Here is a 25,510-nt window from a genome sequence, read left to right as displayed (position 1 = left end):
GAAAAAAAAAATCCTTCTTTACTATCTTACTCTATAACAATAGATCTTATCTCCTATCTTCCTGTTCTTGCTCATTCTGTCCCAGCCACTCTGATCTCCTTGCATTCCCTACCTGGAATTCTTTCACTCTCAAATTCCTTCCTTAGTCTTTTCATATCTCTACTCAAAGGTTACCTCCTCTCAGAGGCCATATTAGATGACCATCCCATTTAATATAGCATTCTTTCCAATCCTGTCATTCTCTCTCTATAGCCCTTATCTTGCCTCATTTTTGTGCGAAACTTTTCACCACTCACATCTTATGCTGATTGGTGGACTGAAGATGTAAAGTCTATGAGAGTAGGGGCACATTTTTGCTCACTAGTGCCCGGAATAGGTCTTGGCATAAAGATGGTATTCAGTACACTTTTTAAATGAACAGTTGTGAGAAATAAATAGTATGTAATTTTTAAAAAAGCTTATTTGATTAGATCCCAGGAATCAAATTCTTCCTTTGTCCGTAATTAAGCATCTGTGTGACATTCAACAAGTCACTAGCTTTCAACTTTTAGGTTCTTTATCTGTAAAGTGCAACTAATAATAGCTCAAATACTGTATGTGAAAAAGTTTTACAAGATAAAGCCCTGAAGAACTATGAGAGATTTGAACAGCTAAGATGCATAGGCTTACGAACAGGATAGGTGGCAAAGTTCAGTGAGAGGAACATTGAATTCAGAATGTGAAATGCTGGCTGTAAGTCTTAATTCTCCCACTGACCAGCTCTGTGACTTCGATTCAGTTCTCTGACCCTTTTCAGCCTGATTTCCCTGATAAAACAAAACAAAGCAAAACAAACAAAAAACCTTCTCAATAAACATTTTTACTCATTCTAAAGAAATTGTATCTTGGGCATCAGGAAAAGCAATTTAAGCAAATAAGGATTATTTTATTAACTGTTTTTCTAAAATTCATTCAGTCAACACTTATTTACTGAGCACCCACATGTGCCAAGCTCTATTCTAGGTGTTTGGAATAAATCAGAGCATAAAGTAGCCCTCGTGTTACTTTATCCCCAGTGTGGAGAGACAGATAAGAAACAATAAACAAGTAAAGGAAATAGTATTTGGAAGGTGGTGTGTATTGAATGAACAAAAGAGCACAGTAAGGAAGTGAGAATTACAAATAAGTAATATTTACAGGGGATATCAAAACAAATAAGACAGATCCTCCCTTTGGAAATTCCGTAAGTACATTCTTACACTTCAGTGTGCATCAGAATCCCCTAAAGAGTGTGTTACAATGAAAAGTGTGCTGGGCCACACTCCAATTCTTTTTGATTCAGTAGGGCTTACATGGGGCTTGAGAATTTGAACTTCTAACACATTCACAGGTGCTACTATCGCTGTGCTCTCAGGATCACACCTAGAGAGCTACTAAGTTAGAACAATGCTTCTCGAAATTAATGTATTTATGAATCCCTATGAGTTTTTGTTGAAATATAAATTCTTATTTAGTAAGACTGATGTGGTTCCCCAGATTCTGTACTTCTCTTTGAGTAGTGAAGATCTAGTAAGTGAAGAGAAATTTGTAAGTAAACACACATGAAAGACATTATGAAATAAATAGAAATGAAGGCAATGTTTGAAGAAAGGATTAGATTTTCTCAGGGGAGATTGTGAGGGTGTGTAGAGGAAACAGAATAAGTGCAGTCTGGGAATATAAGAGGGGTGAAGGGATAATAGATTGAGACCAGAAAGGGAAGTAAAGATAGTATGATTTGGGACTAGAATAGCATCAGGTAATGATGAAGTCTAGGACACAGTCATGTGAGTTGGTAACTGCAATGGAGTGTCATTTGGAGATCCTGGAGTTGAGAAAGCCCAGAAACACTGAGACTACATAGTAGAAAGGTCCTCAAAGAAATATTGGCATTCCCAAAAATGTTGGCAGAAGTAAAGAGCAAAATAGAGCTAAATTCCAAAGATAATCTCCTAAAGATCAGTACATCGTCATGAAGTTCAGTGAACCACTTTGATGGCAGAGATTTCAGAAGACATGAGATTGTTGAGTGATAGTGGGTAAACAATGATCTGAAAACAGCAGCGTTGTCCAAGAAATAAGTTAGTTTCTTCTCTTGGCCCTCTGAATGAAAAGGAGTATGTGCGGAAGGCTTAGTTTCTATTGAAGAACGATGGGCAATATAGTTTCTATTGAAGAAAGATGGGTGTTTTCAGAGAAAGAACAGCTTTCAGTTAAGACAACCAAGCAGAGAGTAAAAGGAAAAAAGTCAAAGTTTGTTCAAGAAATGATGGCAAGTTAAAATACCACACTGGAAAAAAAAATCACATCAGCTGAATGAAAATGGGGAAAAAGTAGGATTGATCTGAATAGAGTTGAGAGTATGTAGAAGAGCATTCTATCAAAATCAGCAAATTTCAATAACAGAAATTAGGAAATGAGGAATTTGTGAGTTATCAACAGCAAAGGAGCCACAAAAGCAGTGAGAGAGAAAAAAAGATAATTAAAGGAGAGTTTTTAAAGTAAGTGGTTCCAAGTTCCAAACTGAGCAATTCCAATCTTTTGAAGTTGTAACCTTTTGTATAAGGTCCTGAATGAAACTCATTTATTTCCAAAAGTAGACTAGATTGCCCTCAAATTTGGCTCTCCAGGGTTGTATTAATGGTAAAATGATACTTTGTAACATTTTCCTTCTTTAGAATTAGATTATTTTCCTAGAATGTTAAATGATTAATTTTTAGGGTCTCTTTCATAAGTTTTCTTAATGCTTAAAAATCGTTCTTACATAGTATTTACTGAGAGTTAATTAGGGCACTGACTACCAAAAACAAAAAAAAAAATAGTGTTGCAGAAATCAGAATTCTACTCATCTCCACTATTGTCTTAGTTGTTTTACCCTGGGCAGGTTATATAGCCTCTCTGTGCCTCAATTTCTTCATCTATAGAATAGCAATAATTAGAGCTATCACCTATACAGTATTTACTCTGTGCCAGAGGCTATCTTAAACTATTCACATAATTAACTCATTTAATTCTCAAAGCAACTCAGTAGGTACAATTATTATCATGTTCATTTAAACATGAGAAAACAGACAAGATCTAACAATTGCAGAGAGAGAGTTAACCAAGGCATAAGACTACCAAATCTAGTTTCTTAAACATTAGACTACTAACCCTTTGTTAGTAATAAATAATACTAGTAAATATATCTTAAGGTGGTTTGAAGATTAAATGTAAATATATAAAATGCCTATAACAGTTTCTGGCACTTAGTAAGAATTAAATAAATAGTAGGTATTTAGCTTGTTTACGTCTCATTCTCATTTTCTAAAAAATACAGGATTAAAAGTTGAGATCTTTTAAAAGTAGTAATTGTGGTTTCTCTAATTATAATTGCAATTATAGTTTAAAAACAGTGCAAATTAAAACCACATGCCGTTTTGCTATTAAATTAGCAAAATTTACAAATAATATCCAAAGCTGGAACTCTGGCAAAATTATTGGCATACCATTTTATATAGTAATGTTTTCCAGAAACTTAAAAAACATATATATCTTTTTATTTGCCAACACTCTCACTTCTCAGGTGACAGCATGTTGTGGGGGGAAGCACCAAAAGCCTTTAGATCAGGCAGTCCTGAGTTCAAATTCTGCTTATGTGAGAAGGCATATCCAAAGAGGTCCTTCCCTTTATGGGTTATATCAGCTTGGTTAAATTTGTTATTTCTCTTAGCATCAGTTTTTTCATCTGCAAACTGGGGATATTATTTGTTAAAAAATAATATTATATGATGTAATGCAGGTAAATTACATGAAAACTTTATGGATTGAACATGTATTAATTTTCTTTCCTTAAATATTTTTTCATGAAATGATTGATTATTCCAAAGAAATCTCAGAAGAAAGTTGGCTATATAATATTTTTAATTTACGATAAAAATTACAACCAACCTAAATGCTCGATAAAATGATAAATTTATTGTTTTATTGATATGATATCATTATGCGATTATTTATATAATAAATGCAAAAATAGATGACAAATGGAAAGTTCTTATGTAATTTATACAATGAATAAGACATAGAAATTCTTTTATAATTATAACTTCTATATATAAAAGTCTATGAACCTAGAAAATGGCATGAAAAACAACTGTTTTACTAGATTTTTCTTTGTTGGCTTTCATTATTGTTGAGGCTACGTCATTTGTTTAAGAACTAATTTTTGATATCATTAATATCAAGTCACAAGTATTCTTACCTGAACTTGTTTTATCTGAAATACCTAAAGTGCTCTGACATTTATGTTTCTGCCTGAGCTTCAAAGATCTTCCTTTACCTCTCACTTAATTCAGATGATTCTAGAACCAGATTTTTTACAATAAAACAAGTACTTAAAAACTTTGAATTTTAAAATTTCCTATCATATATCTGACATCTAACATTTAGTAAATATTTACTAAACATTATTGAATAGTTTTAGTTTACGACGACATTGAACTGTTTTCAGGTATTATCATTTCCCTTTTTCTATTCTCCCTTGTCACCCCAAACATTATTTTTTAATTTATTTAAATATTAGCTAATTTATAAAACTCCTCTCTGGTGTGCAACTCAGATAAACTAGATAAATATTTTTTCTATAAAATCTCAAAGTCATATATTTTGTCAGTTTTGTATGTATGTTTTATTTTTGATATGTTGCTGTCACAATTTCTCACTTTTGTTTGCAAAATGCCCCAATTTTCCTTAGCAGAGCAAAGCATGGGCTGGTTTTAAAAAAAAAGTGCTTTGTGATATTTTTAGCTTTTTCGGGTATATTCTGTCTTCCCTGGATGCAAAACAAACAGAGCTTCTATGAAAGAAAGACAAAAAGAAAAGAAGAAAAGGAGACAAGTAGAGAGGAAAAAACAAGTTTTCCATTTTACTGCTTAGAAGGACTCAAGACTTAGAGATAAATTGTATAGAAATTTTATGTGGGGTGATAAGGTGGGACTGCAAATGCCATATAGAAAGGCCAGTAGTGCATTCATACAACACTGAAAGATTTGCTCAGTGAGAAGACATGGTTCCACATGAGATTCTGTGTAAAGTGTATCAGTGCAAATGCAACATTTAAGCTGGCCTATATTCACACCAGTATCAAGTTGAAGGTAGGTCCTTCATTCATATTTCAAGTTTTAGTGATGAAGTCTCAATAAAAGCCCCATCAGCCTCTGTGGGATACTAAAACATAGCTTTGTGATATTTTTAGATGCAAAGATTTATCCTATTAGATAGTATCAACTAAGATGCTGAAAAAAAATCATTTGACCTGATTGCTCATAATTTAGTTTGAAAAAATGTCAAGTAGAAAGTTTTCATTCATTGCCTGAGATAACATATATGTTGAAAAAAATAATAAAATGAAAAATACATCTTATTAGCACTTTTTATTTAGGAGAGTTTGAAGCATCACGGAAATGTTGGAAGAAAGTGAGTTTTCTCATTGAATAAATGATTCAATAAATATGCTATAATTATTTATATAGTTAAAAAGTAAATGAAAGTATCAAATTCAAGCACAAAAATGGCAGTTTCATTGAGACAAAAAAATAAAAGCTAATGAATATATTTCAAATGAAATATTCAGAGCTTGATATTTTTAAGGAATCTCTAAAAATTGACCACCTTGAGGAAATGTCAAGATATGATGCAAGAATAAGTTAAATGCAATCAACAATCTTAAAGCATAAGATACTTAACTTTAGAACCAAAAGTCTCTATTGTAGTATTACCTCTACCATGAATTTGTGCATAATATATTATTCATTTCGAACTATACCACATCTGTAATAAAGGTTACATTAAAAATCTACTCTAGATAACCACGTGGCTGATTAAATTATCACATCAGCTTCCAATTTTGCACTTCTTGACTTAAAATGCTTTGTCATTCTCAATATTATTATGATGCTGGTTTTGCCCTCAATTATGAGAGCTGCCTGGGTTATTAGAAAGTAGTTGCTGTTCAACTTGGCAAATTAAGTTTGAAACAAAAGAAAAAGGTACTGAAAATTTGAAAGTAGCAAGGGTATTTTGACTCCTTACATTTCTCTTAAGCTTAATGATTTCATTTTGAACTTCAAAGAGTCTAATTCATAGTAAAAAGAGAGTCAGATATGTGGAGAATGGAAGGCAAACAACAAGGATAAGAATAGGCAATTAATTCTCTCCATCTAAATTATCCACAAATATGGCTTAAGGTAAAACAGAAATGTTAATAACTGTCATTTCCAAAACCTTGACTAACTAATAAATACACGTCACCCCATGTCCATTTCTTATCCTATTTTAAATGGAACAAAGTGACTTTCAGAGGTTGGGAAGTGCATAATTATACAGACCAGAGTCTTTGGACTTTGATCATAATTATAGTGCTCTATCTAGCCATCGCTTGTTGCTGGAGGACTATTTCTTGGTGTGTTCTTTAAAGAAGATAGAAACCCTGTCAGGACAAATTTGAGCTGCAAAACAGCTAATCAGAAACTTGGCTCCCTTGACTTGAAACAGATTGAAAATTGCCACTTTAATCTCACAATCCATTTGGCTTTTAAGTAAAATGAGTACTCGAAGTCTCTCTTTGGGAAAGCACGTCTGTCGTTCATATCACTGGCTACTGTTTTATGAGCTTCTATTGGAACATTCGGTCGGTTTGCCTCACTGTGGGTAGCAGTACTCAAAATTAGGTTTGCAAACAAACAAATCATCTAGGGTGCTTGATAAAAATGCCGATTTTTGCATTCCTTCTCCTATTGTCAATTTTTCAAAGAGAGGCATCAAAGTAACCATAAACCTAAAATTAACTGGGAACCTTACAGCACTGGAAGGTCTGGAGCTGTTTTTCCAAGAGTGGCCCGAGAACTACAAGAATGAAAATTGTTAGTTTTTGTTTACAATGCAATTCCAAAGCTCCATCTAAATTTATCAAATCATATCTCGGGATATTGAAATCATATCTTTCTGAATTCCTGACATCAGAAGTGACCATGTGTATTACTGTATTTTCCTGAATCTAAATTTGGGCCTCACACTTTGACTTTAAGAGTCAAAAATACCTCCGTGTAAGGCATTTTGAGAAACTTTAACAGATGCTGCTAACAAAAGTCACCTTTCCGATTTGCTGCCTCCAGAGTGGGTGCTTTGCTCTTGCAGTCTCTATCCAGCATGCCTGGTGTCCTTCTATCTTTCCTTGTACCACTTTGTATTACTTTTATGCATGTAGTTCTACTCTGGATTCCTTAAGATCTAGGATTGTATCTTACTCATATCTTCTACCTTTCCCACTCAACACCAAAATAACGAACTAACTAACTGACTAACTAACTAAATAATAAGTTCATAGACTACTTTAAACAAACAAACAAATAAAAACAAAGTTTTAGTTTCCATTACTATAATTTGGGGATAGAAATTATTTACCTGGTGAATTCGTTTCCTAATGCTGCTGTAACAAATGTGTGGCTTAAATCAATACAAATGTGTTATTTTACTGTTCTGTAGGTCAGATCTTTTCAATCTTCTAGAGTCTGTCCACTTACCTTGGCTCATGATCCTCTTATATCTTCAAAATCTGCAGAGTGTTTTTTCACATCACATCACTCTGACTCTTTCTAACTTCTACTTTCATTTTTAACGACTCTTGTGATTACGTTGGGCCCAACATAATCTACCTATTTTAAGGCTAGCTATTTAGCAGCATTAATTCCATCTGCAATCTTAATTCCCCTTTGAAGGTTCTGGGGATTTGGACATGGCTGTCTTTGAAGACCATTATTCTGCCTACCATAACTGCCCACCTCCCAGGTGGATCATATACTTAATGCTTTGGAAAACACTTTGTTAACTTTAAAGTTCTATACAGATCTAATAAAATGTTATGTTCTACGGTAGAAATAGCAGTTAACTTGAAGTCAAGAGACTTGAATTCCAGCCCTGGTTCTGCTACTATTTTGTTGCATGATTTTGGACAAATTACTTAATCGTTCAGCGATTCACATTTCTCAATTCTAAAGTATAAGGATTGAGAGAAACAAGCTAAGATCATCTCAAGACCTGTAATCTAATGATCTTTTTTCTTAATTTAAAGATGATAGAGAGCACAATGGAGTAAGGCATGCCTACACAGGGACACAGTTGTTGCTGGGAAAGAATCTCCACTCTCTATCCAATCACACAAACATAGGACTGAGCAAATACACTAAGGGGATAAATTTCAGAGTTCAGTTGGGTTCATATTTAATTTTCAAAGTCTTATTTGTGAACAGTAGATCAGAGTTTGTTATCTCTACTTACCTTATGAAAAAACTTTGATTTAGATAGCTTAAATGATTTCATGAAGGTCACACAATCATTTTGTGATGGAGTTAAGACTATTATCCAGACAAGTCCTATGTGCACTCAGCTCACACACTTCCCTGCCTCTCTGACATTTAAATTCACTCACAGCTCAGGAGCAGCATACAGAATTATAATGCATCATACTTTTGGCCGACCACAGTTGGTCATAAAGGTCTTCTAAAACTTATTCTCATGAAAATAAATAGTAAAGCAGTTTTTTTCTTGGTTACTGCTGGTGGATTCGTTAGTCCCTGTTGCTAAATTTTACCTTCATATTTCTTTGTGAAATAATTTTTCCTGCCCTCTGCCTTGCTTCATTTCAAATACTCATATAAACAACACACATAGACTGCAGCATGTTGGCTTCTTCCTTTCAGGCGGCTAGAGAAACTTAGTGATTATGTAGATGACTAAAATTAATAAATTGGCTTACTGAAAACTAGTTTGCTTACTGAGATGGATGGATACATCCTTTATCTTACATGAGAAATTATATTATTACATATCAATTTTGAAAGTCTTCATATGCACATAATACTATGAGCATATTTTTATTTTTGTACTTGTCATGATCCTGGCAGAAAAAAAGAACACTTGAAAAAAAGAGTCCTGGAAGAAAGTTTAATGAAGGGATTATTTATTAAATAATAAGGGATTTGGTATGGCTTTTTGGAGTTAGGCATGGATGGGAATGGTTACCACCCCTAGGCTTGAAGGAAAGGGAGAGTAGGGAGCAGTTACCTGAACTCAAGATATCTGGACCTGTGGCAAGGACCTCCAACAGGACCTGCATCCTTTAGGGACCTGGCCAGGAAATATATACACCAAATTCTCCCTCTTTGTATCCTCTGATTTCCTGTCAGAGGTTCCCATTGGTTGAATCCAAGAGGAGACTAGAGGAGAAAGGAATTGTCAGTGCAATATTTAGAAGTCCACTTTCTGGGTACAGAACAAAAAAAGAGAGAAGGATGGAGAGCAGATGTAAAGAGGCAAATAGAGGACATCCAACAAGGAACTACATCTGCCTTTATGTGATTTTAATGAAATGATCTTCTACTGTAAGTTTACTGTCACCACCCTTCCTTTTGGGATATATTTAGAAAGCACAGTTAATAAAGTTGACCTTAAAGCTACTAGAGCATGAAATTCACAATCGATATGTAATATGGGCAGGAAATACATTTTACTCATCCAACTAGTACTTTAACAGTTTCAGTCTCTTTTGAAAGAATTTAAACTGTCTTCTGGTATTACTTGGTTAAAAAAAATCTATTTTAAAAATCAAATGGAAATTCTAAAACTAAAAGAATTCAAGAAGGCCTAAATTATAACCCAAACAATAAATAACAAATATTTTGCTTCTAAAATGATAAATTTTAGATTTATTTTGAGTATTTACCTAATAAAAAAATAAACAAGTAGAACTCATTGTATAAATATTTTATTTATAAGAGAATGATAACTTACCCATTGGCTCATATTTATTGATCTTGCATAATTTCATCTACGCTTTGAAATTTTTGTTAAAATTAAGTTAGCAATAAAATGACAAGATGTGATTTTGTCCACCTCTCTTCTTCTGTGTAATGGTCAATAACATCAAAGGGGAAATCTAAGCTCACTTGTTTAACTTTTCAGAAAAGTTTTTGCAAAAACTAAAGTAAATTAACATCAACGCCAGAGAACAACTAAATGCATAATATGTCAATATGTTCAAGCACGATGGAAAAAATCAGAGGGTTCAATCTCAATTTTAACTAAGAGAATGATTATCATAATTCTTTGAGATGTATATTAAAATTGGCTTTTTGGAAATGACATTAACATTTAGTAATAAATGATAATAGAATCTCTCATTTATTCTGTGATAAAAGGAAATTCATGCATTAAGGTAGCTTAGAGTTAAAAATAACAATATATCTTGTTCTTTCTTTTTTTGAAAGTTCGCTTTCATGACTTCTTTCTAAAGACAAGGTCAGGAAAAAGATAAATTTAACTATGTAGATGACTATGATTATAGAATGATTAAATCTGGTATATCTTAAAATAGATTTTGTAAACTGAGAACTACAAGGGTTGTCTGCTTAGAAAAAAAACAACTCAAACCCATTCACTCATTAGACATCAAAGAGAATATTGTGTGATTCTTGCTTTGACAATATATGGTATCACAGATTGCTCACAGTGATATTTCACTTATTCGTTCATTCCTTTATTCACTAGTATCGACAGGAAAGTAATGTCAGTCTTTAAAATATGTGACAGAACAGTTAAAATATTTGAGAAAACTATATCTATTATTAAATATATAAGTACTATAGTGTTAAATGAACATTACAGATATCTTATTCATTTTTGTATTTCTAGTGCCTTGCACAGAGTAGATGCTCAGCAACATATATTTTTCTGCTTTTTAAATTCATTTGCCAGTTTTCATTACAAGTGGGAAGTACATAATCTTGCCTCAAACAATTTATTAGACAAACATTTCTTGACCACCGGGCACTAGAATCGCCCAGCTTCCCAAAAGACTTCCCTCCTCTCCTCAAAAGCGACACTCACCACGATTAAAGCTGGGGCCATTCAGCAAAATTTAAAACTATTTTAAAATACTATTATTATTTGAAATTCACAATCTGTCAAAAACTGACAATGATATTTGCTCCATGAATTAATAGTTTGTTGGGACAATATGAAAAGCAATATCTTCATTTATTTCTATTTACAGACCTCATCAATCACTAGAAATGCCTCTAGATAGAGATGTAAAGGATTAACGTGTGGGTTGTTAATCAATAGAAAAAGTTTCTTTTAAAGCTGAGGTAGATCCAAGTACCTACTTTTTAAAGGATGCTCTTAAGGGAAGCATTATATGACTAATGTTTAATCAGAACTATGGTCTTAGAAATATTATTTCAAAAGACTTAGTGGAATAGAAAATCTTGAGGCTGAAAAAAATTTTGAGAACTAGAAAATCTTTGGTGTTTTGCTCTTAATCAACCCTAACCCCAACTCCCACCAAACCTAAGTTTCAAGTTATCCAAGAACATAAATTCCAGAGCCATTTATTTTTGCTAATATTGTCCATGGCACATAGCAAGGCAGGAGTCAAACACCATTCACATTTCCCATTTCAACCTGGAAAACCACAAACTTGCTTCCTCTTTCTTTCCTTTTTCTCCCTCTCTTTTCTTTCTTTCTCCACCATTCCATTTACCTTTATGCCTTACTTTTCCTCTTCTGCTTTCTCACACAGCCCACCAGAAACCTCACAAAAATAGAAGCAAAGCCTACAGAGTCCACATTAGTGTTCTACATGGTGACAAATCATATTAATGAAAAAAGATCACACATCTTCCATAATTGCCTAGGCAATGTGACAGTAACTGAGCTCTGCTCAGAAAGCCCATTCCGCTTCTGGTATGGAACTCCAATATGCACCGGTGGTGAATGACAAGTTAACCCCTTTGGAACTCCATCATTTTCAACACTCAGAGGACCTCGCTCATTAGTCTTATAAAATAAAGAACGAAATTCCAACATCAAATCTCATGCTGTTGAATTAACAACATCACACTGCTACATACGACTTGAATATTTCCCATAACTTTATGACTGGAAAAACACTGTTCAGATTTCATTTACCAGTTTAAAAATAGAAAACTCTAATTTGAAACACATACACAGACACATCGTGCGTGCTCACTAATATTCTTTCTTAGGGCTAGGCAAATGTTCCTTCCTATAAACATAAATAAAATTCAGTATAATCTTAAGTTTTAAAAGTCAGATTTGTCAAAAGATGGTGTTTGTTATGAAACAAATCAAGAAGAAAATATTTCTTAGAGCCAAAATGACAGCCATAATCACTTTGGTATAACAACGGCTATTTATCTATTTTTAATGTATAAATTGAAATTATTCTGTGTTTATTTTGACTTGGAGATCATCCACCGATGATCCCTGTCCAATGAAATTTCTTCTTCTTGGTTGGGTGAGTGCTGAGCAAGGCAAATAACAGATTTTAAACATCTTAAAATGGTGTGGTTGTTTTTTAAAGAAACCATAGGAAGATTGTCTTCAAACTTTGTCACTTTGTAGACCCAGATATGAACCAAAAGTAAATTAGAAAAGATGCCCACAGATCAGTTTAAGTCCACAAAAAGTCCATAATAATAATATCACTGTGCTCATAAACAAGGAGGGGTTGCTCTTTGTACACAGCAGAAACATTCGTAATACACAAGGCACTCCAATTAAGTTTTGATAGAAGTTATGTCACGTTTAAACTCACCGCTGGATGTAAGGGTCAGGACAGTACTGTAGGGTAGCACACCTTGAAGTTTCAAAATTCATTTCCTTCAACTCTCTTTGATATCAACAAATGGAGAATAAGTATATGACATATACACGTATACCTGTGTATATATAGATATAAAGCCAGGAGGTTAAAAAGCAATAGGGTCAAATGCTTTCAGACATAAAAGTTTAGACACTTCCCCCTTCACACACATTTGCAAAGAGGCGGAGCGTTTCTTGATCTTAGCCAATGAGATTCATCAATAACTAAAACATCAGAAACAGTCAAATCTTACCAGCTGGGCATCCTCTCTAAAGATGTTCTTCCCCCTCCACCACAGCTTTAGAGTCCTTGACGTATAGTGGCCACACTTGTTGGCAACTTGAAGACATCTCTGAACTTCTGGTCTCTCTGGTGATTGGATGCTGGCATGAATGGCATCAGAGTTTAATTTCAGCAGCCTGGACCTTTATAACAGAACTGAGTTGATGATCATCCACCCTGCACCAGCTAATTAACATTTCCTTGTATCTACATACTGATTTGTTTTGAGGACTTCTGTAACTACTTCTGGAGCTAATTTTTTTTTCTTTTTTCATCTCCACCTCCTGCCTATCCCCCACCCCCCTTCATTCTCCCTTTCAGCCAACCGCCTGTTGTGGTCACAATCTCAAATAGCAAAGACAGGGAAATTCCTTGATTATATTTAACCTAGAACTCACTCTTCCTCTCCACTAAGAGAGAGAGATATCCATTCATATCCCCTTATATTTGCCTGTCTGAAATTTAAAAAAAAAAATAAAAAACCTTATGGTGTTTTTGAACTATCCAATCTCAAACACACACATAGACATATACACAATTTTCTTAAAGTGATATTAAAATAGAAAATAATATATTATTTGAGACTATTTTGAAACTTACAAAATTATTTCAAATTGCCTGTTAATGAAAACATTCTAGTTAATTTCAGTCTCTATCAGTCTGTCTCGCTCTCTTATTTATGTCTTATTGTTTTTGCTGGTTTTGGTTTTGTTTTGACTGAACCTACTTGAGAGGAAAACCATTAAATTGTTCATATATTAAAAAAATAACGTACTATCAGTAAGTCTACATACAGAATAACTTATTTACTTTCAGGATACAGGCTGTAAACCTATCCTGGTTTTGTGGATTTGGAAATTGAATGAAATATGATTCAGAAGCTAAACTAAAATAGACTCCAACAGGAAAAAAAAAAAAAACAGTTTGTGAGCCCAAGTATCACTAACATGGCAAGTTCACATCTTCTATTCACCCCCTAATCACCTGTAAACTGGTGACATCAGTAGTTGTCAAAGTTGTGAGACAATCTAAAGTTCTTTTCAGAGAAATTTGACATTTTCGTGTAAGAAATTGGAATTCAAAATGTATTTAGTAAAAAATATTTTATTTGTTGCTTCAGCCAGGATAGAAGGGAGAAGCTATTTAAAACTTGACATTCTCTTCCCTTACTTAGCCTGAGAGTGTCTAACATCTGTGAATTGTGAAATTCATAAACATGTCGGCCTGAGCCCCAGCCAAATCAAACAGCTTGCTCTACAAAATGTGAAACTTGAAGGGAAGATCATTTTACTAATTAATTATGAATTTGCTAATTGGATGTAAAGCATTTGGCTTTATTCCTTGCTATTGACAAATACAGATGACCAGAATATACAAAGTTCTTAAATTGAAAATACTTAATTTTCTTTGACTGTGGCCAAGTTGTTCCATCACACAGGGTCTTTGCCTTTCCCATTTATAAAATGAGAAGTAAAATCATATCTCTAGTGCAGTCCTGTTCAAATGTTAATGTACCTGTAAGTCACCTGGATATCTGGTGAATTCAGATTCTGGTTCAATAGGTCTGAGGTGGGGCTTGAGACTCTGCATTTCTAATGAACTCCTAGGTGCTGCTTCTGGTCCTTGTATTACACTTTGAGTAGCAAGACCTAGTGCTTTTCTCAAGCCTGATATTTATTTATTTCCAGGAAATAAGCAGAAGACTTCTAAATATTTTGAATTACCAGCAGAAGCTCTAGACTCCCAAATAAATCATCAATTTGCAAACATTCTTAACATGTTTTTAATTTCAAAAAGTTTAAACCTAATTTATAAGAAGGCCATTTAAACTATATGTCTTGACATTAATAGTTGTTATGAAAACATCCTTAATTTACTTAGCTAAGGGGGGGCAGATATTAAATGACAAAAATGTTTATATAAAGAATTATGAAAAATATTGGTTCCTAGTTCATTGTGAAAATAAATACAAAGAGTTACCTTGACCAAGAACAAAGAGGCAAACTGTCTAGGATTCAACATTACACCAACAGCACACAACTATCCACAACCTGGGAAAATAAGTGAAAATTATACTATAATTACCATAATTGCCACTTACATTTATATTACATCCCTCTTCCCCCAGGGGACTCAGGTTTACCGTACAAATGCATAAATTATTTCTTTGGTGTACAGGTTGGATGTTTTTCCATCATCTTAAATCTTTTAGGCAGAGATTGTAATAAAATATTGTACACAGAAGCCAAGAAGAAGGCAATTGCCTTTCTGACCATGACCTACATGTTTGAATGATGTTGTTTGAGAAAACTTTTGATTTGTATGAAGAGGAGGAGAAACTGAGTGGCTTAAGGAAACGGCAGCATTTCGGGCCTGGAACTCTGGACATAATGTAAGAGAAAGGAACACTGTCTTACCCAGCTCCTAGCAGCCGAGTATGTGCACTCTGCCACACACAAGTCGGCAAAACAGAATTTCCATTAAACACTTGATCTTTTAGAATCAACTTTATGAAGTATTATTTACATATAATGAAATTCACTAATTCTATAAATGTTCAGTTTAAGGAGTCTTGACACATTGTATGCCATGTAGCCTTCATCACAATCAAGATAGGGAATATTCCATTATCCCCCAAATTCCCTCATACCTCTTTGCAGTCAGTCTCCTCTCACTGCTGGCCCTAGACAATTGCTCTCTTGCTTTTGTCCTTGTGTATTAGATGTATATTTTCCAGAACAGTATTATCTAACACTGTAGTCACTAGCCACATGTGGCTAATGCAACTGAGAATCTAAATTTGTATTTTTATTTAATTTTAATTAACTTAAATTTAAATAGCCACATGTGGCTAGTGGCTATCATGTTGCATAATGCTGGACTATCATATAAATGGAGGCACGTAGTATGTATTCTCCAATGTCTAGATTCTTTCACTGGACATATTTTTAAAAGATATATCTATGTTGTTATGTTGTAACTTGTTCTTTTTTATTTTTACAGCCATTGAATTATTCCTTGTTGTCATTGTTGTTGTTGTTAAGAACAAATTCTGATCTCAGATACTCATTTCTGGCCAGAAGCATAAGTTCAATAAACATTTTAGAGCTCAATAATTACACATCTTACTGGGTCCCTTAGCAATGAGGAGTAGCTCATTCTTTCCAAGTCTGATGCAGCTCTAGATGAGGCAGCAAAGAAATTATAAAGAAACTGGCTAATCAGCATTTAGTCTAGGTTCCAGTCCCAAATACTCTTTGACCTTAGCTTAGCAAACAGCCTATTCTCTTTGAGCCTTAGACTCTTGATCTTTAAGAAGAAAGATGCATCAATGAGGACGCTTTTGTTACAAACAATAGAAACTAACTCTGGCTAACTAAAAACAAATATATGAAAACATGTAAAAAATGAAAATTCACTGATTGGAAGAGAAAGTTGAAAACAAGTGTTGAGAAAGAGCAGAACCAGGATAGCTTCATGAATCTAAGTAACAGGAATAAATAGAGTGACTTCACAGTGACACGAGAGTAAATCAGACTCAACAGGTTTTTTTGAACTTTAGTCATTTATCTTAAGATTCAAATTCTCAGAAGGAAGATGCCATGTTTGGCTAGGAGAAATCTGAACACCTCGATTGATAGTCCCACCAAAATTGGGGCAAAGAGAATTTCCAAAAGAATACAGAGGTTCTGATAACCAAGGACAGAGCAGTAGGTATAGGGCAACTGATAACAACAGATGCCACCATGAGGGGCTTAAAGTGGATGATCGCGCACATTCCTTAGAGCTCTGGCTGTCTGTGGCTCTGTGATTGGAGCAGCTGAATTTCTGTTTTAGGGTAACTGAACCTCAGGGCTTATCTTCAAGTCATCCTGACTTACCCCTCTTTATTAATATGGAGAACAGGAAAGAACATTTTAACATTGGTGGTGGTGGAGTAAATTTATGAAGTGTCACTCACATAGAAGGGACAAAAGAGTTTGGTGATTTTTAGTTTTAAGACACTACTATACATACTTCAGTTCAGCCACATGATCTCTATTTTATAGAAGTGGAAACGGAATTGTTTTGGGGGATCCCACTAACCTTTCCAATTTTGTGCTCTATGAATCTAACGTTTGCTGAAGTGCGGCATCTAGAAGGAGTAAGACTGGGTCTAGAATTTAAGTGTGCTGGATGATGATCAAATGCTTTATATTATATCAATGAAAAAGTAAATGCATTACAAGCTTAGCTATGTGCTTCTTCTGACTTGACTTCTACCTTTTTATAGGTTACTGGAATTTATCAAACAGAAAAAAAAAATGTGTAGTTAAGCTAATATCTCAGAGTCTACTGAGAAGAAGGAAGAAGAAGGAAGGGGAGTGTCTAAAGAAAGAGACACTCTCCTATTCAGAGGACATGCAAGTAAACACAGAGGCCAAGTGGGGAGGGAAGAGGTTGGCAGTTTCCCTAACAGACAAACCTGATACCCGCCGAGTCACACCCAGTGTCCAAAAGCAATGTGGGTGGGCTTCTCTTCCAGACATCCCTGAACAGCTGTGTGTGGGCTGCTTCTTACTCCCACCCCTCCTTCACTCAATGCCCACGTGAGTGAGAGATAAATAAGGAGACATAGGAAGTCCTTATTTGGCACTGTCTAGATTTTTTTTTTTTCTGAACCAGTTGTCAGTTGTTGATATGATGCACCTTTACACTAAATGTTTTGGTGTATATTTCCTAAAGTGAGGAAATCTCTTATAATCATAGTTCAATAACTGAACTGAAGAAATTAACATCAATACAATATTATCTTCTCTGCACATCTTATTCAGATTTGACAGTTATCCCAATGATGTCCTTTATAGCAAGATAAAATCCTGAATCAGACATTGCATTCAGTTATCCTGTTTCTTTACTCTCTTTTAATCACAACAGGTTCTTAGTCTTTGTGGTTCATGACACAGTTATTTTAGAATAGTTCATGACAGTTATTGTGTAGAATGTATCTTAGTTTAGGTTTGACATATATTCTCTAGTGATTAGATTGAGTTACGTATTTTTAACAGAAATATCACAAAAGTGATCTGTGTCTATCTCAGTGCATCATACCAGGAATTGCTCAGTTGTAAAGCCCAACAAATGGTTTTCCCCAAGCCTCATCTCAGAAGTAGATTTACTGTAAACTGTATACCGTGTAAGTGTCAAGACCTCTCGTTTGCACATTCCCTCTAAGGCCATAGGAACAACCTTAGCAATATGCTTACCATGTCATTATGTTTCTGTAAAATATACAAATGTGAGATGTTTAACTATAATTTTCTAACATTACTGTCCCTTTCTACTCCAATTTCCCCTTCACCATCTTTCATGTTACATAGAGTGATGATAGAGTAGTTGTGGGATTTTTAGGATCTAGCCAAGGGTGAGTTGAATGGGCGATACTTTTAGTTTGAGTTTGGTTTGTAGTTATGATTCTGTAGAGTTAAATTACTGCTACTCATTCCAGTGTATGAATAGCTTCCAAGAATACTTTTCCTGTCCATGGAGTTGCCTCACTGGCATGGTGTCATTGAAAACTCAGGTTGGAGGTTATATATCACAATATGTATATCCCTTACAATAACTGCCATGGGAACTGTGTGAATAGTAGAGGAAAAACAGAGTTTGAAATGCACAGAGCCAGAATATAATCTGTGGAAAATCTTTTCCTCCCTTTATCAGGTATGCAAAATTATAAGCAGAGGATTCAATATCATCAGTATTTAATCAAAATTCAGGTTCTCTCCTGTTATTTAACATATACGATTATAAATGCAGCATAAATTATTTGGTCATTTATGATGAGAGATTCATGAAATAGAGTTTATTCTTATACTGGTGTTTGTAGGAACACAAATGTGTGGCAGCGCTACAGACAGCAAGTATGTCTGCCAAGCCTCAGACAGGGGCTGCAGAAGATGTGGCTGTATATGTGATATTAAGATTCTGCCCAATCCTAAGAGTTCATGATTCTACGACTATAAACTTGTAGGATACATTTACATATGATCTATCTATGAAATCACTTTGTTCAGGAATGATTTGAGATAGCTTGTGAAATACATATACTTATAAGAAAATAAAAAATACATATGCAAGGTTTTCCTACATGCTGAGAGGAAGAAATGAGGAGTTGTTTGATGGGTATAGAGTTTTAGTTTTGCAAGATGAAAAGCTTAGGAGATGTGTTTCATAACAATGTGAATATAGCTAACACTACCAAACTATACTTAAAAATGGTTATAATGGTAAATTTTATGTTTTTTTTTTCACAAAATTTCAAAAAAATTAAAAATGTATGTAGGTAAATGAGGAAATCAATAAATATAAAGGGTAAGAAAAATAGAAGAAAACCAAGGACAAAATTTGTTCATTGCATGAAGTTTTACACTCGTGCTAATGGGTTCTGAATTTGTCTGTGGACATCTGTCTAAGCAGCCAGTGTAAGGAGGACTTACATGTAATTATTTTTTTATCCACAATATTAGCTTACACTTTTGCTATACATAGCACATTCTGTGTATAAAATACATATCCGTTGAAAAAATAAGGGAAAATGATAATATATACTGAGTCTTTCAAATAAATTGACCTTCAGATTCTAGTCTCTGAATCTAATGCATTTGTTTGATTGCTTATTACAAATAAGTGATAATGAATTGATGTTGTAATAAGACCTGAATTTCTAGTGTTTTCAGTATAGAAATTCTCTCGTAAGACTCTATAGCACTTATTGATTTGATAATTGATTAATAGATTCAACAAGCATATTCTTTGAAGGCTTTACCTGTGCGTTCATCAACATGCTGAGTGCTGTGAATATTAAGCGGATCAGTAAAAACCAGTACCCTCACTCAAATAGCCCTACAGGAGAGTTGAGAATGATATTCTTTTCCTTTTTGCATTTTAGGCTTCACAAACAAAAGAATGACTATGGCATAGCTATGCCCCTGAGTTATTGATGACTAATTCGTCTGCTGGGCTTTTGGGTTGAGTTATCTGAAGCCTGATTAATATGGATGAGGTAAGACTATGAAGCATGTGTGTAAGTGGGAGAGAATAGAATGTAGCATTCTTATTTACTTTTCTGTGATTTGAGCCCAAGAGAGATAGCTTTGGCTAAACCTCTCCCTCAGACACACATTAGCAAATTTGTGCCTTAGTAGTTAAGTGCTGACCATCAGGAAGTCATAAAAGCCATCAATTATGGAAAGAAGGGAGGTGGGTGTGAGCTTAGAAAACAAAGCTCTACCTCTATATACCAAAGACAAGGCGTAATTATTTCTTAAACCATAGGGTACCTTTCTGGTATGCAACTTTCTGAAATATATTGTTTACCTATGGAGCACAACTCCCAAAAAAGGGGCTAAAAGACACTTATAAATGCCATTTTTTTTTTAATTAGCTATACTCAAAGTTGAAAAGAAATTTATTTATTTAGAAAAAAAAGTACTAGCAAATGAATGACTTAAAAATAACAAGTTTATGTACAGTGGGTTAAGTTTTACAGAACACTTACACATTATGTCACTGGAGCCTCCTAATTGTCAGTAGAGGACTAAGATAAGTGGTGTCCTTACCTCATGCATTGTATGCATGAGGAAGTGAAGACTCAGGCAGCTTAAGAAATAAGCTCACCATCGCAAAAGCATCAGAGGCAGTGGCCAATACTACATCCAGCTCTTATTCCCAGATCCAAGTCCATCTGCTCACTAAAACATTAATTAAATACCTGTGGTGCTCCTGGTATTATGCAGGCCTCTGGGAAAATAAAGGCAAATAAAACATAGCCTCTTTCCTCCTTGTAGTACATCTGCAAATCCAGAATTTTTATGGTTTTTGGTATTTACTAAATATTTTACGTCCATAATCTATATAGATAATGACTCAAAATCCTCAAAATTAGTCAAGTTAGGTGCGATTATCTCCATTTTATAGAGGAAGAGACAGTTGGAGATTGTATTAATCACTTCCCCAGATAGTGGTAGAGCCACTATCTGAATTCAGGAAAATCTAATTTCCTGAAATTATTATCACACTTTTAACTCCCCAAAAGATTCAGAACACACTATATACATGTTTATATCTTGGAGTCCTATGCATGATCTCTAGCACATGTTTCACAGTGTCTTTTTTTCTGGTCCAGTTAGCTTGTGATAACATAAGTGCCATAAATGCCAGCTCCCAAAGGAAGGCATGAGCTCATGACAAGCACCCACATTTGGGCCAGGAGTCAAGAATGTTAACTCTGCTTATTTTGAAATCTGGGTTGTGCACACTGTTTAAGCACGTGGGAGTGGATGCACTGATAAAAATGCTTCTGTGGGATGGAAGTGATTCTTACAGGGCATCCTTATAGGGGAATCCACATGGAATGGCCCTTGAATGGGTCTTGTTTACAGCAACATCTCTGTGCCAAGATTCTAAGGAGTAAACCTAAAGTACGACTGTGGAAGAATATCAGTCTGAAAACACGACTATTCTTAGCTGCCTTTGGGTAGGTAACATACTAATCTGTCACTAAGCCACTGAACCATTTAAACTGTCTGGTTCCTATTCAATATCTCTTGTGTTATACTTCTGAATAGAATAAATAACTTTCCCCATGGACCTAAATGACCATTTATATTATGATAATGATTGCAAGAAATATAATTTCAATGTAAAAGTCATCTTTCCTTTTTAATGTCATGAGACCCTGACTATATATACATAAAAAGAAAGGTGTGGAGAGAGTGAGGTAGATACAGTGATGATATTTATATACAGAAGTGTGTATGTGTGAATATATATACAAATATATGTGCATGTGTGTATGTATCTATATTACATATGTGTGTATGCTTATATAATACATGCATATTTATATATATTATTTCTAAAGAATATATTAATATACATACACAATATTTATGTACAGAGAGCATATTCATTAGCCAATTTTCTCTAATTTGCTTCTTTTCTTCCTAATAATTAAGGCAAAAAAATCAAGACAAAATTATTTTAAAAATTAAATTTAAAAATCCTCTAATGGAAGAAATGAAACGATCTAGGCAGCGTATTCTCATAGTGTGGAAAAATGTTTATGGACACTATCTCAAAGGCAAAACAAAGAAATAGAAGTTTATAAACTCCTAATAGTAATTATTTCTCAGTAAGGAGGTTATATAATGCAGAAAGTATTTTCTTGATAATATCTTTCTATAGTTTTCAAATTTTGTCCATTAAATATGCATCATTTTTATACTCAGAAAAAAACACAAGAAACAATCATTAACATTGTCTTGTAGAATTTATCTCTGGAAGGTGTTCATAACAGAGGGATAATACATTATGCCACGATGAATAGATCTAAAAGAATGTGTCTCAGTTCCCTGAAGAATTTGAATCTACATGGAGAATTTCTACTGAGGAATGGGGATGACTTATGCTCATTCAAATTCTAAATATGCCCAGAAGTACAGCGTTGGAGATTGAATAAAATTCAAAAGTTTCCATGTGTTGGTTGGAGGCGGGTGGAATTGTGTGAACCAGGGTCAGAAGATCTGGGTGCAGTGTCTTACCTTGAGTTCTCTCCGTTAAATCCATGCTTAAATGGAAAATAAATATATAAATAAATAAACACACACACACACACACACAAATAAATAAAACGAATTCAAACCAAAGACGTTGGTGATACCCAATGTGGCAGCCATGGGATTATATGAGTCAGCTCTCCTGAAGTGAAACACGATTGTATGACAGCCACAGCCAGTGCTCCTTCTATCCACACTGCTTCCTTGCTGAGGCCACACTACCTCCAGGTTCCTCCCAGGCAAGGACTAAATGGCTGATAAGGCAGGCCAATTCCGGCAACACATAGCACCCTTCCGATGGGTGATTTTGATGGAAAAATGGCTAAAACTTACTTAAAATTGTATTTCATTCTGAAACTCTTTCTGCTGAATCTCTCTTACTCCCTCTTCTTATTGGTTTTCAGAGAGAGTATTTATTACCCCTGAAGTACCTACCTCTTCTTTTATTCCCTTCTTTATCTTCCAAAGGCATTCACCCTCATACATCTTTTGCTCATTTAATCTCATCTTGGGTTCTGCTTCTCAGAGGACATAAAGTAATACAAGTGGTCCTTAGAGAAGTCTATGAATGAAGGTAGATGCTAGGTATTTAGGAATGTCTTACTGTCCACTTGTCAAGCAAATGGATGGTGTCCAGAACTATATGGATGGCTTCTGGTTCAAGGTGGGGACCAATTGCTATAAAGTCTACTGAAGTTGATCTGAGAAAACAACCACTATAGTAGTAAACTCTTGCAGGTTCTAAGATTCAGGCTTTTAGGAAGATAAAGTGAGAATAATGCCTACAAGGAAGTAGAGCTGTATGCTTAATGCTAGGTTGTATTGACATTCTGCAAAGGGATATTGAGAAGCTGAAAACTCTTGACAAGCAGTTAAAGGCTAAATATGAGAGCCGGATGGGCTTTTTGGTAGCTTACATAGAGATAAGAACCTCTTTGCAAAAACAAACAAACAAACAAACAAAAAAACACACAAAAAAACAAAACAAAAAAAACAAAGCTAAGCAGCAGACTGAGAACCTGATTGAGTCACAAAGTTCAAGAGACGTTTGAATGCTCATCCAAGGCTGCTTGGAAATACCCAAGGGTTCTGTAGATTCTCTGTCTTAGTCAGTTTGGGTTGTCATAACAAAATACTAGACCGGGTGGTTTATAAACAACAGGAATTTAATTCTCTCAATATGGAGGATGGAAATTTGAGATCAGGGTCTCATTGTGGTCAGGGGAAGTCCCTCTTTTGGATTGTAAACTTCTCGTTGTGTCCTCATATGGTGAAAGGAGCTGGAGGGCTCGATGGGGTCTTTTTTATGAGAGCACTGATCCCATTCATGAGTATTCTAGCCTCATGGCTTGATTATCTACTAAAGTCCAACCTCCTATTATCATTACATCAGGCACTAGAATATTAACACATCAAAATTTCAGAGGGACATAAACATTCAGACCATAGGATTCTCCTAAACCCTCAGAGCTTATAGAGATGGACCACCCTCTCCTAGTAAGAGCTAGCATTTCCTTTATACTGGAAGATGCTTCAGAGGTCTTTCCTGGAAAAGCAACAGGTATCTCACCTCAGGAGTGGCTTTACCTCCCCTTTTGTCTGCAAAGTCCTACATAGGGCTAAATGCCAACAGAACCCAGCTGGTCATGATAAGGGAAAAATAAATTATATACTAAAGGAATTGCCAGAATTAGATACTAAGTACCAGCAAAAGTCAAAGAAATATCCCTGGGACAGAATTTTGAGGGTACTAGATTGAGGGGGATGGAATATAAGACTACATAAGAAAAGTTTATTGATTTGGGTGCACTTTATCATGAACATGGGATTTAACATCCTGGTAAGAACCAATGTGAATGAGGCAAGCTCACTTGTAGGTAGCTCTTAGAAGTCTGGAAAAAGTGAGGAACAAAGCTGAGTGAAGAGAAATTGAATGAGTTTTCGCAGACAGATGGTAGATTAATTATGAAGAGGCTAAGAGAAATGAACATCCAAGGTGGATATATAATGTGAAGCCAGAAGATCTGCCAAGGGAATATGTTAGATAGGCAGGCAAAGAAGACACATGATTCTCCAAGGCCATCAGAAATGTCTTGGGGAGAACATTGCTAAGAAGTTCAGTGCTGGCTCTCCTCTGCAGCCGAGGGCTGGCAGTAGGTGAGATGGGCTTATTAATATCCAAGGTGATAATGCCCATCTACCCTCCCAAGTAATACAAGCCAGATGGTGGCACTTATCTACCAGATATCAGGCAGTAATAATTGCCATAATGACTCGTAAGGTCAGTGGTGCAACCAAGGGAGATTGATCCACAGGGAGTCGGTTAATAGAACATGGCATATCTAAAGGCAGAATACATGGGCAGCCAACAAAGGTTATACTTAAATCTACAGCCATAAAAAGGAAGAATGGGGGAGTGGGAGACTGGAGATGGTCACCCAACACAATGTCACAATTTCTTGCTTGATTTGTTGACCTTAGTGATTTTTTAGAACTAGAAGCCATTGACTGAAGGGGTAGGTAGCAGGATCCCTAGGAAAAAGAAATCTGTAACATTATGGCAAGTCTATACCATGGCAATTCCTAAGCTCCCCTAAAGAGACTTACAGAAGGGCCAACTTCAGGGATGTGTACTGAGCTCTGTATTTAGAAGGTCTCCTCACTTGGTTTAATGCTGTGTTGTTACCTTGAAATTCTTAATTATTTTAAACAAGTGGCCTCACATTTTTTTTTATACTGGACACTACACATTATATAGGCCAGTCTTGCCTGTAACTATTGACTCGGTGACTGTATACTGGGTACAGAGGGTCTGAGTTGACATTAATATCTAGAGACTTTAAGTGTAATCACAGTTCCCTGTTAAAGTGGGAGCTCACATCAGGTAATAAATGGAATCCTTGTTAAAATC

At 34.9% G+C, this 25,510-nt stretch overlaps 1 protein-coding gene across 4 annotated transcripts in view; it reads right to left on the bottom strand.

Annotated features, from left to right (window-relative positions):
- TP63 (tumor protein p63) overlaps positions 1 to 12,752 on the bottom strand; it is a 210,099-nt gene extending 197,347 nt beyond the window's left edge. For 3 of the 4 annotated variants that reach the window (XM_006925835.3, XM_015599873.2, XM_006925838.1), the window contains exon 1: positions 12,671 to 12,732. In XM_006925835.3, coding sequence (XP_006925897.1) covers positions 12,671 to 12,732 — 62 coding nt within the window. Of the gene's footprint in view, positions 1 to 12,670 lie in introns of all 4 variants that reach the window. The other variant, XM_006925837.3, reaches the window with a different exon arrangement.
- Between the last annotated feature and the right edge of the window lie 12,758 nt (positions 12,753 to 25,510).

This window comes from Pteropus alecto, unplaced genomic scaffold (assembly GCF_000325575.1).
Source record: "Pteropus alecto unplaced genomic scaffold, ASM32557v1 scaffold88, whole genome shotgun sequence".
Taxonomy (NCBI): domain Eukaryota; kingdom Metazoa; phylum Chordata; class Mammalia; order Chiroptera; family Pteropodidae; genus Pteropus; species Pteropus alecto.
Note: the sequence above shows the minus strand (reverse complement) of the source record. Positions and strands in the feature narration are given on the sequence as shown.